The 15,000-nt window shown below is 27.7% G+C and overlaps 1 protein-coding gene across 2 annotated transcripts in view; it reads right to left on the reverse strand.

Moving 5' to 3' along the window:
* Positions 1 to 15,000, reverse strand: part of LOC100208145 (DNA repair protein XRCC1) — a 29,055-nt gene that overhangs the window by 13,336 nt on the left and 719 nt on the right. For both annotated transcript variants that reach the window (XM_065787945.1, XM_065787944.1), the window contains exons 2-6: positions 12,625 to 12,717; positions 1,458 to 1,494; positions 1,104 to 1,174; positions 942 to 1,020; positions 784 to 863 (exon numbers count right to left, since the gene is read on the reverse strand). In XM_065787945.1, coding sequence (XP_065644017.1) covers positions 784 to 863; positions 942 to 1,020; positions 1,104 to 1,174; positions 1,458 to 1,494; positions 12,625 to 12,717 — 360 coding nt within the window. The remainder of the gene's footprint in view (positions 1 to 783; positions 864 to 941; positions 1,021 to 1,103; positions 1,175 to 1,457; positions 1,495 to 12,624; positions 12,718 to 15,000) is intronic.

Genomic DNA, 15,000 nt, shown 5'->3' on the forward strand with positions numbered 1-15,000 from the left:
AAAATAAAATATAGTAGATGAAGTTAAATTGCTTTTTAGACAAGCTTCCCCATTACTTTAAACAAGATAGAAAGGTTTGTAGGTCTGTAGTTTACTGTGTTAATTCTGAAACCATTCGAGTAATTTAGTACATTTGCTTTAGACTAGAAATTTGAAATTTCACAAAAAAGTAGAACAAGACCAAAAGAAGTGAAGATACTGTCGATTGAAAAGAAAATGATTGTCACCAGATGAATCTTTGCTGAAAACTGCTTGAAACTGAGTATTAAGCGAGTTGGCGATTTAGTGATTTAGTTAGAGTTAATATTATTGAAACCAAACATTAATGAGATGATTGATATTTTTACATAAAGAGTTCTTACTATTTATGTAAAAATAGTTTTTTAGGGTTAAACTTATCATTGGCCAAATAAGTTCAAAAGATTTCAGAGAAGAATGACTTAATTTATTGACAAATTTTTATGTTTCTCTATTTTCTTAGACCATGTATACAGAAGAATCAGAGACAACAGCAGTTTTATGGCTGTATTTTTTAGTATGGTTTGTCGGTATACTTGAGATGAACTGAAGACAAACTTTTGTTGATACCATTAATATTTTTTTTTGTTGACCCTGGAGTTGGCCAATTTAAACCACACTTCATCAATAAATGAAACAAATATACAATAAGTATAAAATAACACAGATAAAGTAACACTCAAATAAAGTTGATCAATCAACATAATCATCAAGTAAAAACAAGAAGCCAATAACACAATTTTTATAAAGTAAAAAATATTTAACCTGACAATAAGGCTGTGTACAAACAATTTTAACTTGGTCCCACTTTTCCTGCCCAACTGTTTTAATAATCGATTCATTGCCTTAAATTAGTTTGAAGTCATTTAAACATTCAAAATTTAAACAAAAAATTTAAAAAACGCTTAGAAAAACTTCCATACCAAATATTCTGACTCTGGTTAATTCTTTACCAGATTTGCTCTCACTAGGTGACATAAAGGTTGATGCTGCAATCAATACCTAACATAATACTTCAAATTTATAAATATTATCATTCTAAAAAAATACAAATGAGAATCACATGTGCATTAGAATTTATGTACTTGAAATTCATCATTAGCCGACCAACTAGATCGCCCAACTAAAACCTCAATAAATGCAGAACCACAATTACCTAGATAAAATTAAAAATATTTTAAAACCAACTTATACTCATACAAACTGTTTGTATCCAAATAACTTTGTAGACAGTATTATGTTTAAAATAATGCATTTTGTGCAATTTAACTTGTTTGAAATCAAAAGAGCATTTAAATACTTTATTATTATAAAAGTTATTTAAAGTAATTCTAAACTTAAATATACACTTTCTGAAAAAATTACAATTTTCAACATGTTTATTATATATCATATATAAATATCAAATAAGTAAAAAAATAAGAAAAAAAACAACATACCAATAGCGATGGAGTGAATTTTGCTAACTTTTTCAAGCTAAGGAAAAAATCATAACAGTAATATATATATATATATATATATATATATATATATATATATATATATATATATATATATATATATATATATATATATATATATATATAAAAGAACCCAGCCAGCATTTAATCCTAAAAAATTGTTTTTTATCATTGAAAAAACGTCTTTTTAGGACCAAATGCCGGCTGGGAATAAATACTTAAACATATCTGATAGATAACTTCGACCACGATAGAGTAAGTTTGACAATGACAGAGTTAGGAGTTAATAATAACATTTAATAAATTATTACCATTAATTAGCTTTTATAGAGCTTTTAAAAATATTTTGGTTGGTGACATAAAATTAAATGATATTTAACATATATTATAAAAGCAAACTTAATCTATGCTAATGTCTTTTTGCTCATTTTTCGAAACGAAGCTTTTTAGACAAACACACAAAAAAATATATATATCTCTGATGACTCTGACTGTTTGGTTGTCAGGGATACTGCTTTTTTATTATTAAATAACTAGAACTATTAAAAAGATATTTGTTAAATGGAATAGACATTTAAAAACACATTTGCTAGTAAATATGATAAATAAGTTTAAATTAAGAAAATAAAAAAATCTAAACTTGTTTTATCTGAAAAATTACATGTTAAAATGGTTACCACAAACTGACAATACACTACCCAGCTAGTACAAATACATTTGCCCAACATATGTAAAACCATCACAAACATTGGCTGTTTTTTCCAATGCGAATCTAAAGTTGATCCAATGTCATGTTTTTAACAATAATATAAAAGGCTTAATACTGACGCAACTAAAAACAGCTTACACAGATACATTGGGCCATTGTATGTAACACCATTGCAAAACTTGATTGTTTTTATGATCTAAACCCAACGTTGATTTAATGTATATGTATTGAGTTTAACCAATATATATAACCCATTATTGATTCAATATATATAAATCAACATTGATACAATGTATTCAACCCAATGTTGTGAGTGTAAAAATATGTATCTTAAATAAAATCTTTTGTAAATATTAAATACCAAACCATGAGCAAAACAAACATTAATGTGTGTAAACTTGATAAAATTTCGATATGGAAAAGCTATAAAGCGACTTGTAAATAATGTAATTATTTACTAGTCGCATTATAGCTTTTCCATATCTGAATTTTTTAGAGTTTAAATATATATATATAAATATATATATATATATAAATATTTATATATATGTATGTATGTATGTATGTATGTATGTATGTATGTATATATATATATATATATATATATATTAAAAAATAACAACAAAATCTAATTCCAATAAACATTAAAGGCAATGTTGAGTCAATGTAAAAACAATGCTCTTTTAACTAAAAAACACAAAGTTGAATCAACATAAAATATTATAACTTGTCAACTTAAAATACAACATTGTGTCAACATGGGATTTTTGTTGTTGGTGATGTCGCATTAGCAATTACTGATATAAAAACAACGTTGGCAACCAATGTTGCTCCAACATAACTTGCAAAATTGTTCTAATGTTTTTCTAATTTTTTCAAAATTGTTCTAATTTTTTTTACATATATTATTTTTTATTTTTTTGTTAATTCACCTACCCGGGGCCGAGAAGGCCACTATAGATGAGGAAGCTACTTAATTGTGGTTTTAACCCTCTCTCAACTCTATAACTCCGAAACACGAACCTTGACAAACAAGGGCGCTGCGCAGAGAAACAAGTTGAGCGCAGTACTACCAGGGATGTGGTGGGAATCGAACTCGAAACCTCTTGCTTATGAAGCGAGCGATCTACCACTACACCACTACCGCATTTACTAATATTGTTACATTATTGTATCTTTTATATGAATAGTATAATTTAATGCGCTAGTTACTGTATAATGTGCTTAGTTACAAATGTTAATTATTCTCCCAAATAGTTCATTTGATATTAATTGACATCAAATTAAATTGATTTAAAAATAGAACTTTTGATTTGATGTCCTGAAGATTAGGTAATATATTTAGTTTTTTCTTTTTCAACTTTTAATGTTATATCACTAAAATTAGCATAACATATTTTTTTATTATTTATTTAAAAGATTGTATATTATAATTTATAAAAAAATTTATTTTCTCATCTTAAGTGCAACATTTTGTTTGATAATCAGTACAGATAAATTCAATCAATTTAATCCTCTCTTCTACATAAGCTAACTTTATATGACGTACACATGTTTTTGAGATTAAATTATTTCATTCTTACCACAGAATTAAGGTCAACTTCAAAGGCCAACACTCTTCTTTAACTCAAGTAACTTCTGGGGTAACGCAAGGTTCTGTCCTTGATCCTGTATTGTTTCTTATCTGCATTAATGATCTTCCTTACAATTTACATCTAAAGTGGCTCTATTTGTTAAAGACAAACTTATTCTAGGTTGACAAAAAAGTAATGATTTTTGGCTGCTGAAAACAGGCAGCTGATCTTAATTCTGACCTCTTTTCTGTGACAGGTTGGTGTTTGCAATGGTTTGTGACAGGTTGGGGTTTGCAATGGTTTGCAATCTTTTGATTTGTTGAAATATTTTTTAAATTATTTTAGCATTAATAAGCTTTTAGTATTTTTCCTTATTAAATTTATTGAATTTGTTATTACTGGGTTTTTGCTTAAAAAATTTGTTTTTGATGAGTTCATGGTTTTTTATTATAAAAAGTTGTGTATTGACTTTTCAATGAAATGTATTTTTAAAAAGTCATCAATCACTTTTTAATCAAACTTTCTAATAACAACCTAAATTAATACCAACCTATAAAATCTACATTCTTCTGCACAAACATGACTTTTTTAAAAACTACTATAAATAATAAAAAACAAATTTTTGAAAAATAGTTGGGTATTAGGGTGGAGTGAATTTTAGTTTTTTTTACAATTCATTTAGCCTGGGTGTGCAAAAGTTGTCTATTCATTTCAGAAATACTCTGGAAAAATATCAATGCTCTAGGAAATTATCTTGAGGTTCCACAAGACCTTTAAAATTTTAATGGGTCCCTAATATTATGTAAAAAAAAGTTTTTCAAAAGTATGTCATAATGGGTCTCAAAAGAAGCAAAATTTTATAAAAATTTTAAAAATAACAATTATTTTAGAAAAAAAATTGTTATTTTATAGTTTATTGCAGAAAAAGTGACCTTTTAAACTAAAAATGAAAAAAGTTTATTTTTTTTAATTATAATTTCAAAAAAATCTTAAATAATAATTTATTTATAAAATAATTGTTATTTTTGAAATTTTTATAAAATTTTGCTTCTTTTGAGACCCAACATGACATACTTTTGAAAAATTTTTTTTTACATAATATTAGGGACCCGTTAAAATTTTAAGGGTCTTGAGGAACCTCAAGATAATTTCCTAGAGCATTGATATTTTTCCAGAGTATTTCTGAAATGAATAGACAACTTTTGCACACCCAGGCTAAATGAATTGTAAAAAAAACTAAAATTCACTCCACCCTATTGGGTATATAGTATATATTTATAAATAGTTGGACAAATAGTGTGTGTGTGTGTGTGTGTGTGTGTGTGTGTGTGTGTGTGTGTGTGTGTGTGTGTGTGTGTGTATATACAACCATCAGAATTAAGAAAAAATGAGGTCGGCAATAATTTCAATCTTTTAGAGGTTGACATCAGGTTGGCAAAAAAAAAATTGATACAAAGATCTTACCATTAAACATAGAAATGAGGTTGGCCATTTTTTGCTGACCTCAAACACTTTTAGGTCAGCAGTTAGGTCGGCATCATTGATATATATATATATATATATATATATATATATATATATATATATATATATATATATATATATATATATATAAATTTGCTGACATGAGGGCAGGATTGAAGTCTTTTTTTTAGAAAAGAAAAACCTTTATAAACTAATTAGGAAATTAAAAAAAATAAAAACGTTTAGAAGGGGGCAATAATACCTAACATGCTACCTATAAAGACCTATTTAGTTTCAGGTAAAGATATTGCATGAGGAATATTAAATTTTTTGTTATAACCATTAAAACTTGTGTCACGGAAGGAACCTATTGTTCCTTTCGCATAGATCATCCAGACCATACTTTAAAATCCGGAAAATTGTTTGGGTAAAATATACGGAAAAAATCCTTTTCCTTAATTTTCCTCTAAATTTTGCTTTTAGCTAAGTTGTTTCTAACTTTCTTTTAAAACTTTCTTAATATTGTATTAAGAAAATTTTAAAAGAAAGAGTGCTGAGTGAAAAAGCTTAAAAAAGATGTATATTTTAAAAATATATACCTAAACTTGTATGCATGGAAAACATTTTGAATATCCAAAAAACTAAAACTTAAGAAAAGTATCCGGAATTCCGCAAATATCAGGAAAAGATAATCCTTGCTTCCGTGACACATGTTTTAAATGCCTATAACTTAGAATTCTACTAACAGTCTTTTCTTAAAATTGAATAGATATTCATAGGTAGTATGTTAGGTATTTTTACCCCCTTCTAAACCTTTTTATTTTTTATTTTTTAAATTTCCAATATAGTTTACAAAGGTCATTCCTTTTGAAAAACAAGACTTTCAATCCTGCCCATAAAACTGAACCGTTTTTTTGTGTGGAAAAGAATGATTCCTGTCGCAACCCAAATTAACCTTTAGTTAACATAGCCAATGTATGTGCTGAAGTCCTCACAACTACCTATTTCAATATCATATTGCTTAGGTAAATACTTTTATTTTATATTAGTGTGATTGTTTTCAACATGTGACTGTTTTTAACTACTCAGTACATTTTTTAATAAACTCTTTATTAGTACAACAGTGTCATAATAAAAAAATTATTAACTACTAATAAGTATATCATAAATAGTTATATACTTATACTTTTTTTGTTTTATTATAAATTTAAGAAAAATTTACTTTTTAAATTTTAATTTTTGCAACCAAATAATTTAAATATAAGTTGAAACATGGCTAGGGCTAATTTGAAAATTGTTATCTTAACTCTGCACAATTTAACATTAGCCCTTAAATGCACGATTTTCTAAAAAACATCAGAAAAAATCAACAATATGTATAATGATTGGCTAATTCGTTTAAAAAAAAGTTTGAAAACCAGATTTTAAAGTTATAACAATTTTTTTTTAAAAAAAACTCAAAAAATGTCATTTTTTCTTGGTAATTTTGATTAGAACTTAATACTCTATTATAAAGAATCCATGAACTTGCTAATGTCATGTCAATGAAATGATAAAAAAGACACATACACCATTTCTTGCTTTTTAATATAATTTTGTGTCTTGCAATTATACCATCCATCAAATCAACACCTCCCATGTGACGGTTGCACTCTTTTAAAACAAATGGACAGCTAATGTCTATCTTTTTCTTTGTTTATTTGTCGAAGCGGTTAATGTTTGTCAATGGTAGCTGGCCTGCATATGTGGACAACAGACTAACTGCTTTATTGTCTTTCCAGACCAAGGAGCTTATTTCATTTCCTTTTACTTTTCCAACAAACTCATAGGATGTTCCTCGAGCAACTTTTTTAATCATTTTTTCTGTCAGAAGTTTGCAATCAGGTATTCTATTGCGACGTACAGTCCCTAAGCTTAGTATACCTTTTTTAGCTAGATATGCTAATAGAGCTGGAGATGTATAGTAATTATCAAAGTATAGTCTGTAGTTTTGATTTGCTGGGATAATGGTAGATAATCTTACCACAACATTTGCAGAAGCTCCAAGATCCGGTTGATCTATTTCTGTTCTTTTGTTTTCTTGACCGAATAAACTTCAAATTTACAAGCAAATCCACTAACTTCACAAAGTACAAATAATTCAAAACCCCGCTTGAATGGTTTCATTGGAACATACTGCTTCAAAAAATGATTAACTTTTGTGGAACATAAATGTTTGTCTACTGACAAATGAACTTCCAGAGGAACCATAGAGCTTCTTAAGTTGAGATGATCAATAAGTAGTCTATCATGTGAAGGATTTTCTTGAGGTAAATGTTTAGTGTTATCGTTGAAATGAATCAACTGGCAAATTTTCTCAAATCTATTCACTGTCATACAGTTTTTAACACTGCTAATTTCAAACTCTGGGGACCAATATGATCGCACATTAGGTAGTCGTAATACTGACATGTAAATAATAATGGCAATATATTGTTTCAGTTCTGATAGATTTAAATTTAATGGCTTACTAATGTTAGTCTGTATTGAATATAAATTTGATTGATCTACAATCATTTGCAGCAAGTCGTTTAAAAAAAAGTATTGAAAACATTTATTGGTTGAACTCATGTCAAGAAATTCACTTGGAAGACAATCATTTCCATAAAATTTAAGCTGATCATCTGTCAAGATTAAGTTCTTGTTTTTCCACAACATCTGCGTCTTTTTTTTTGCTAAATTTTTTGATTTAGATTGAGATAAGCACACATCTTCAGTGTAAGTTGCATTTTTTTTTTTTTTTTTTTTTTTGATTTTATATTAACTTCATCATGCTGGTCATTGTCTTCATCCCACTCATGTTTATGTTCATTGTCCTCATCTTTATTTAATATTTGTAAATCTTCATTAAATGAATATTCGGGATCCATAAGAAAATCCTTATCAGAAACATCTTCATCTTCATTAATTTCACTTGTCTATGAAGTATTGTAAATCCTCCTAACTTAACAACTTAATTTTAATTTTGTTTGACATAATTTTGCCTGAAAAATATTTTTAAAAATTTTGATTTGTTCACTAAATTTACACACACTACATACATAAGACAACATACATTTAGCACAACTCATAAAGATAGAGAGAAAAAAAAGATAATACACAATAAGATAATAATTCTTATAATAAACAAAGACTAGAATGCATAAAGTAGCATTTCTGCAACATACAAACTTAATATCATTACTCACTATAACATTAAATTCATAACAACAAATAATTTTTAAAATAAAGACCAACCTTTGAAAAACGAGAATAAATTTATTTGTCCATAAAAGAACGCATTATTATCTACTTCAAAAATCACTAGAAAATCTAATAAAATAGTCAACTCGGAAAAATGTAATGTGACAAACTAAAACCTCTATCACACAGTGATTTTGAAAATATTAGCCAAAAAAAAAAAGCGCATATATTAGTATATCCACATATTAATACGGCAACACCATGCATTACTTATAAACTAATTTTAAAAACACTTTATAAGTAATAAATATGTTGCATTTCTGCAACACTATGCATTTAAGGATTAAAATGACAACCCCACCTCTAATTAACATTAGAGGTGAAATTAATGAAATGAAATACTGTAATATCGAAGAAGCTGTTTAAAAAGTTGATAAATGTGTGACACAAAATGTCTCCAAATCCAAATGCAATAAAACTTTGTCAAAACATAAATAAATAAATGCAGAAATATTATCTTATTGTAAACCTTTTATAAATGCCCCAAACCACAGTTCATAAATAGAGATTTTAGGTATAAAATGATGACCCCAGAAGTTTCAATGGATTTAGGTCTCTATTATCATACATTATGAGGATCTGACTTCAAAATCCAATGTGTAACCCTTTTTGAGAAAATTCAGTTTGAAAATTTGCAAAAATTTCATAATATTTTTTTAAGATTTTTAATGGTTTAATTAGTATTTAAATCAACAATATGGTTGATGATACAATATTTATTATTATTTTTTGTTAAATATAACAAGACTATGACATTTTAGTTAAAAACCCAAAAAATTAGATCTGATTCCTATTCTATAGCAACATTTGTAGCTATATTGCATAACTAGTCATAACTAGATTACAATAAAATAGTATTTTTTATAAACACTTATTCTACTTTTTACTGTCTTCTTATGCTTACTTTCGAAACTTAGATATGTAGCAAGATATATACTTATATGTCTTAAATAGATAATCTGCAAAAATAAAAAAAACAAGATCTACAAAACTAGTTTAATAAACCAAAAGGTTATGCCACACCTACTCTTTAAAAAGAATAAGTATAAGAGAAGTCATGAGGACAATCAGAGAATGGTTTGTGCTTGCTGCCACCTGAAAGATTTAAATTGTATACCGATAAATCTGACACTGGAGAGATTGATCAAAGAACATATCAATCCCAACTATTCAAGACATGTGTTTGAGTATCTAACAGGTAAAACTTACATTAAAACTTTAAATACAATAGGTTAAGTATTGTAATCAATTTAATATTGTATTTTGACAGTTTTTTGACAATTTAATATGTATTGAACAAAATATTCTTTTAAAAGAAAACATGTCTTACAGCTCCCTCACAACAATGTTCTTTGTTAAAAACAGATGTTATTTTTGAATTCATAACTTTAATTTTATTATAAGGAATTTGTTCATCATGCAAATCATACATGTACAAGCTGGCTTCCAATAATCCTATTCCAATAAATGTTACAGAAAACTGGAAGCAAGCGAACCTAATGCTTTTCAAGTCTGGAAAAGACTGTGTCATACAGTGTACAGTCTGTTCTATGGCAAAATCCATGGATCATAGGGTGCTAGAGAAAACTAAAGCTAGAATTGAAAAGTCAGAAAAACCTCTTATTTTATGCCTTAACTGCTTTTGTAACCTTGGTAAAGGTTTACCCCACAAATGTTTTCCTAGGCAGGAGAAGGTAAATGTTTCAAGCCACCTAAGTAGCAGATCATCAAAGGTACAACAGCAAGTTACTTCAACTCTGCTCAAAAACATCTATACATCTTCACAGACAAACCTTGGAGAAGAGATCAGTATTTCAACAGATTAGGCTTCCTATCTAATATACTATAAATAACATGTATCAGCTCTTTTTCAAATATGTAAGACCAGTTATTAAATTTTATTACAGGAGGGTCATTAATTCCTGTAATTCTTGGCAAACAAATTGAACAAAAAAAGAAAGTAAAATTTAAAGAGATCCAGCCTCTAATAAACAAACTAAAACTTAGTCAGTATATGAATAAGCAGATGTTGCAGGGGCTTCGAAAATGCGGTATTAAATTTGAATCATTCATGGAGCAAGATCTTTTCAGATTTTTATGTTGTTAAGACAATTCAAGCTGAAGAGAAGATAAACGATAGGCTTACAAAGGTAGTTTCAAGAGACCTTGCTTATGTTAAAGACCTTATAGAGTTTCTCAGCTTTGTCATGGATTTCAGAGGGCAAAACTACTACTGTAGCTTCGTCAGAGTTGAAATTGATTCAGGTAACCAAAGTTAAAAGTTAGGGACAGAATAAAGTTTAGCATTCTTTTAATATAGTATTTAGTAAAATGTTCCCTCAATTTCATGTTCAATTTAGGTGGAGGTTCATTGAAAGTAATCTGTAACATATTCGAACCTGAAAAAGAGAGAGAGGACGACATAGGGGACAGAAGAACATACTCTGGGATCAATGGTTCTGTTGTTCTTGCATATGCAGATAACTTATTGCAGATTGTCGAGAGCATAAATCTGCATGAATGCAAATATTCTCTGGCATCAGATATGAAAATCATCAATATATCGTTGGGAATTTCGATAATATATATATTATAATCCGAATTTTCATATTTTTTACATTACTTGAACACATATATATGTGTTCAAGTAATGTAAAAAGTATTACATGCAAGTATATGCATGTACTACTTGATAAAATGTAAATCATGAACCTTATATAAATTATTCTAGGCACAGGGAGGAAAACATTCCTGTGCCTGGTGTGAAGGTACATCAAGTATTGCTGCTGGAGATCTCAGAACTTTGAGATCTTTAGATGATTGGTATATACTATACTGAGAGGCTGGATCACCACACAAAAGGATGCAGGACTTCAAGGTAATGTTAACAATATACATTAAAGATAATGCTTTGCCTTAAAAAGTTCTGCATTTTATCAGACTCTAATAAATATTTTTAAATAGAATGTTGTGAAGCCATGCTTGATCAAGGAAGAAGACAAATCCAAGTTGGTGTTAGATGTTATACCTTTGCCAGAACTTCACATACTGATGGGCCTTGTAAATCATATGTCATCATTCCTAACCAAATTGTGGCCCGAGTTTGAGATGTGAGTTTCAAGCTTGGGATGTTTAAGAAAAGGATATCATGGTGGAATTTATGAAGGAAATACTTCAAAACAGATCCTAGAACAGTGCGATGAGCTAGAAAATCCCAATTACAAAGAAGACATTCGCGCAATCTTACGTGGTTATCCAAGAATACTGTAAGGAGGTAGAATATAAAATGTACTTTTTTGCTTTTAATATTGTCTGCGCCAGTACATGGGTATTTCACTATAATTTATGTTATACTATAATTTATACTTTTCCGATAAAGATATCATTACAATAAACAGCATTATTTTAAAAAAATTGATTGATGTTTTATTATAGTTTCTTCAAAAAGATTTAACTGTCACTTGGAAAGTACATGCTACTACAGCACACTTAGAAGAATTTATCTCCAGATCCGGGCCTTCTCTTGGAAGATATGCAGAGCAGGCTTCTGAATCAGCTCATGCTAAAATGAAGCCTGTCATCAACAGATTCAATGTTTCCCAAATGAACAAAAAACATCTGACAAGAAGCAAGAGAATTGTAGAGGTGTTTAGTAGTAATAACCTGTAATCAAAGAACCTTGACAAAGTTTTAATATATTATTGAAGGATATATTTTTATTGACTTTTTAGCTAAAATTTTTTAGTCTTGTTATATTTAACAAAAAATAATAATAAACATTGTATTATCAACCATATTGTTGATTTAAATACTAATTAAAGAAGTTAAACCATTAAAAATCTTTAAAAAATATTATGAAATTTTTGCAAATTTTCAAACTGAATTTTCTCGAAAAGGGCCCACATTAGATTTTTTTAAAGTCAGATCCTAATAATGTATGATATTAGTGACCTAAATCCATTGAAACTTCTGGGATCATATCATTTTATACCTAAAACCTATATTTGTGAACTGTAAAACATAAATGCTTTTTTAAGTAAATTTTCCAAATAAATACAATATATGCGCTAAATAGAAATATTGTAGTGATATTAAGATTAATAAAACCTAAACAAACCTGGAGTACAACAGTAGCTTGTCTTTCAGTTCCACTTGCACATTTCCATTTGTAATAATTCTCTGATTTTAATAAATTCTCAGCAGGAAAGCTCTAAAGTTACAAAACACTCATAAGGCTTGAAAATAATATTTATAAATTAGTCTAAATATTTTTTAGAATATGAAAAGTCGGATAAAACAAAATACCATGCTAGCAAATCGCAATACTTAATAAGTGCTCTTTTTGAGTAAAATAAAAATCACGCTTTATTTGTAATAAAAAATTTATTTAATAATAAAAGTTTGAGGTCGTTCACAATTTATGTCATGCAATTTTAGACCCTCTCCCCCTCTTGTCACAACATCATAACTCTTTAGTAACAAGTTCTGTATGAATTGTCACAAATACATTACCTTTCCCTCTAAAGCATGATGTTATTTATGGATTTTTTCAAGATTCAAATGACTTTATTAAATCTGAAAGTTTCAAAGAATAAATCTACATGCTGTAATTGGAATATTCAACTTAACCAATATCATATATCTTTTAATAGTATCTAAATCGTAGTCTTTCAATAGGGTCTGCATCCTTTTATTGCGGAAATGTTTACTAACAGCTTTTATCCATTCACAAAAACAGTTTCATAAATAAAAAATTGCATACAACAAACACAACAAACTTGACTTCTTATAAACTTTCTTGATAAAATGAGACGTGTTGTAAATAGTGATGCAACTTTTTCTCATCAAGTTGATTTTTTAGTAGATTGCCAAAAGGCTCTGTTCTTGCAACTCTGTTATTTCTTATATATTATCTCCATGAAATAGCAAAAAATCCCTTAATCTTTTTGTAATCACAAACAGCTGTTTGCATCAATAAAAAAATAATTACAAAATCACTTCGAAAAAATTTGGTCAAAGTGGTCAAAACACTGGAGATATCTTTAATAAAAACTGTGCCAAGTTAAGTGTTTTATACTTAATTTTAGTTATTTGACCAATAACTTAATAAAGAATGGCTTGCCTAGACAAGTTAAAATATAAATACAATATCAATGTTATTTTTGACAAAAACAACAACAAAAAATAAATGAAATGAAATAAAAAGGTAAAAATTAAAAGGGTAACAATTCAAAATCTGGCCACAGTAGGCTCAACATTTTCACAGCCTTTCCTTATAACAGGACCATTTTAAGAAACTTTTTCATTTTTAACAAACAGCCAAAAAAAAAAGACTTAAAAATGCACTTCATGAAAATATATAAACCACTAAACATAAATGTTTAAGCTAGACTGAACCTTTACATATTATGCATTCAGCAATGCCAACTTAAAAGTATTTGAGGTCGGCAAAAATTTCCGACCTCATTTCTATGTTTTATTATTACCCCTTTGTGTCAAATTGTTTTTGCTGACTTAATGCTGACCTATAACAGTTTGAGCTCATTTTTCTAATTCCAAGGGTTGATAATGTATACATGAAATGTGTGAGCTGTTAATGTGAAATTTTTAATTAGGCAAATTTTTATTGGAAATAGATTGGCATAGTCTATTGACATTGCAACATCTATTCTTTTATCTATTGAAAGTTTATAATCTATTCTCTCATATAACATGTCATGTTCTATCCCAAAACACTATTTAGCAACTAAAAGAAACTAAGATAATTTAATATAAACTTGCTAAAAATATGATGAACATAATTGTGTTTTCTAATAATTCCAATGCCTGAAATATTTCAGAAAGTTTTTCTTTCTAAAAAATCTATTTTATAAGATAACTGTGAAATGATATTCTAATAAAGATCATTAAAATGTTCTAAGAGATAATTTTAGTTATATGGTGTTTAGAGATGTTCATCAACTTAAATATTTTTCATCCTGACTTTATATTTAAATAACTAATTATAATTATTACTCATTTAAATTACAATTAAAGTTTAGATTACAAAGGTTCTTATAAAATTTCAAAATATGCTTAGTATGATCACCTTGTTGACCACAAGTACTTAAACTGTTTATATTATCATGTTGTTGACTCCAATATATTTCTAGCTATTTAGTTAAAAATCTAATGCTGAGGGGTCAAACACATTCATGAGTCAAACATGTTTCTCCATTAATACCAATACATAAAACGGAATTATAGTAATGAAATAACTTGAAGGAGCTTCTTTTATTTACTCGTAAAATATGTCAGTACAATGAGCAATATTTTTTTTTTAAAGTTTTACATTTAAAAAATATTTACATAGCACTTTTACTTTGTAGTATTCAAGTAGTGGGACCTGTTCGTCAGCCTGATTCCCAAAACTACAAAAATTACTTCTCTATCTATCTATCTATATACATATACATATACATATACATATATATATATATATATATATATATAT

Source organism: Hydra vulgaris, chromosome 01, assembly GCF_038396675.1.
Source record: "Hydra vulgaris chromosome 01, alternate assembly HydraT2T_AEP".
Taxonomy (NCBI): domain Eukaryota; kingdom Metazoa; phylum Cnidaria; class Hydrozoa; order Anthoathecata; family Hydridae; genus Hydra; species Hydra vulgaris.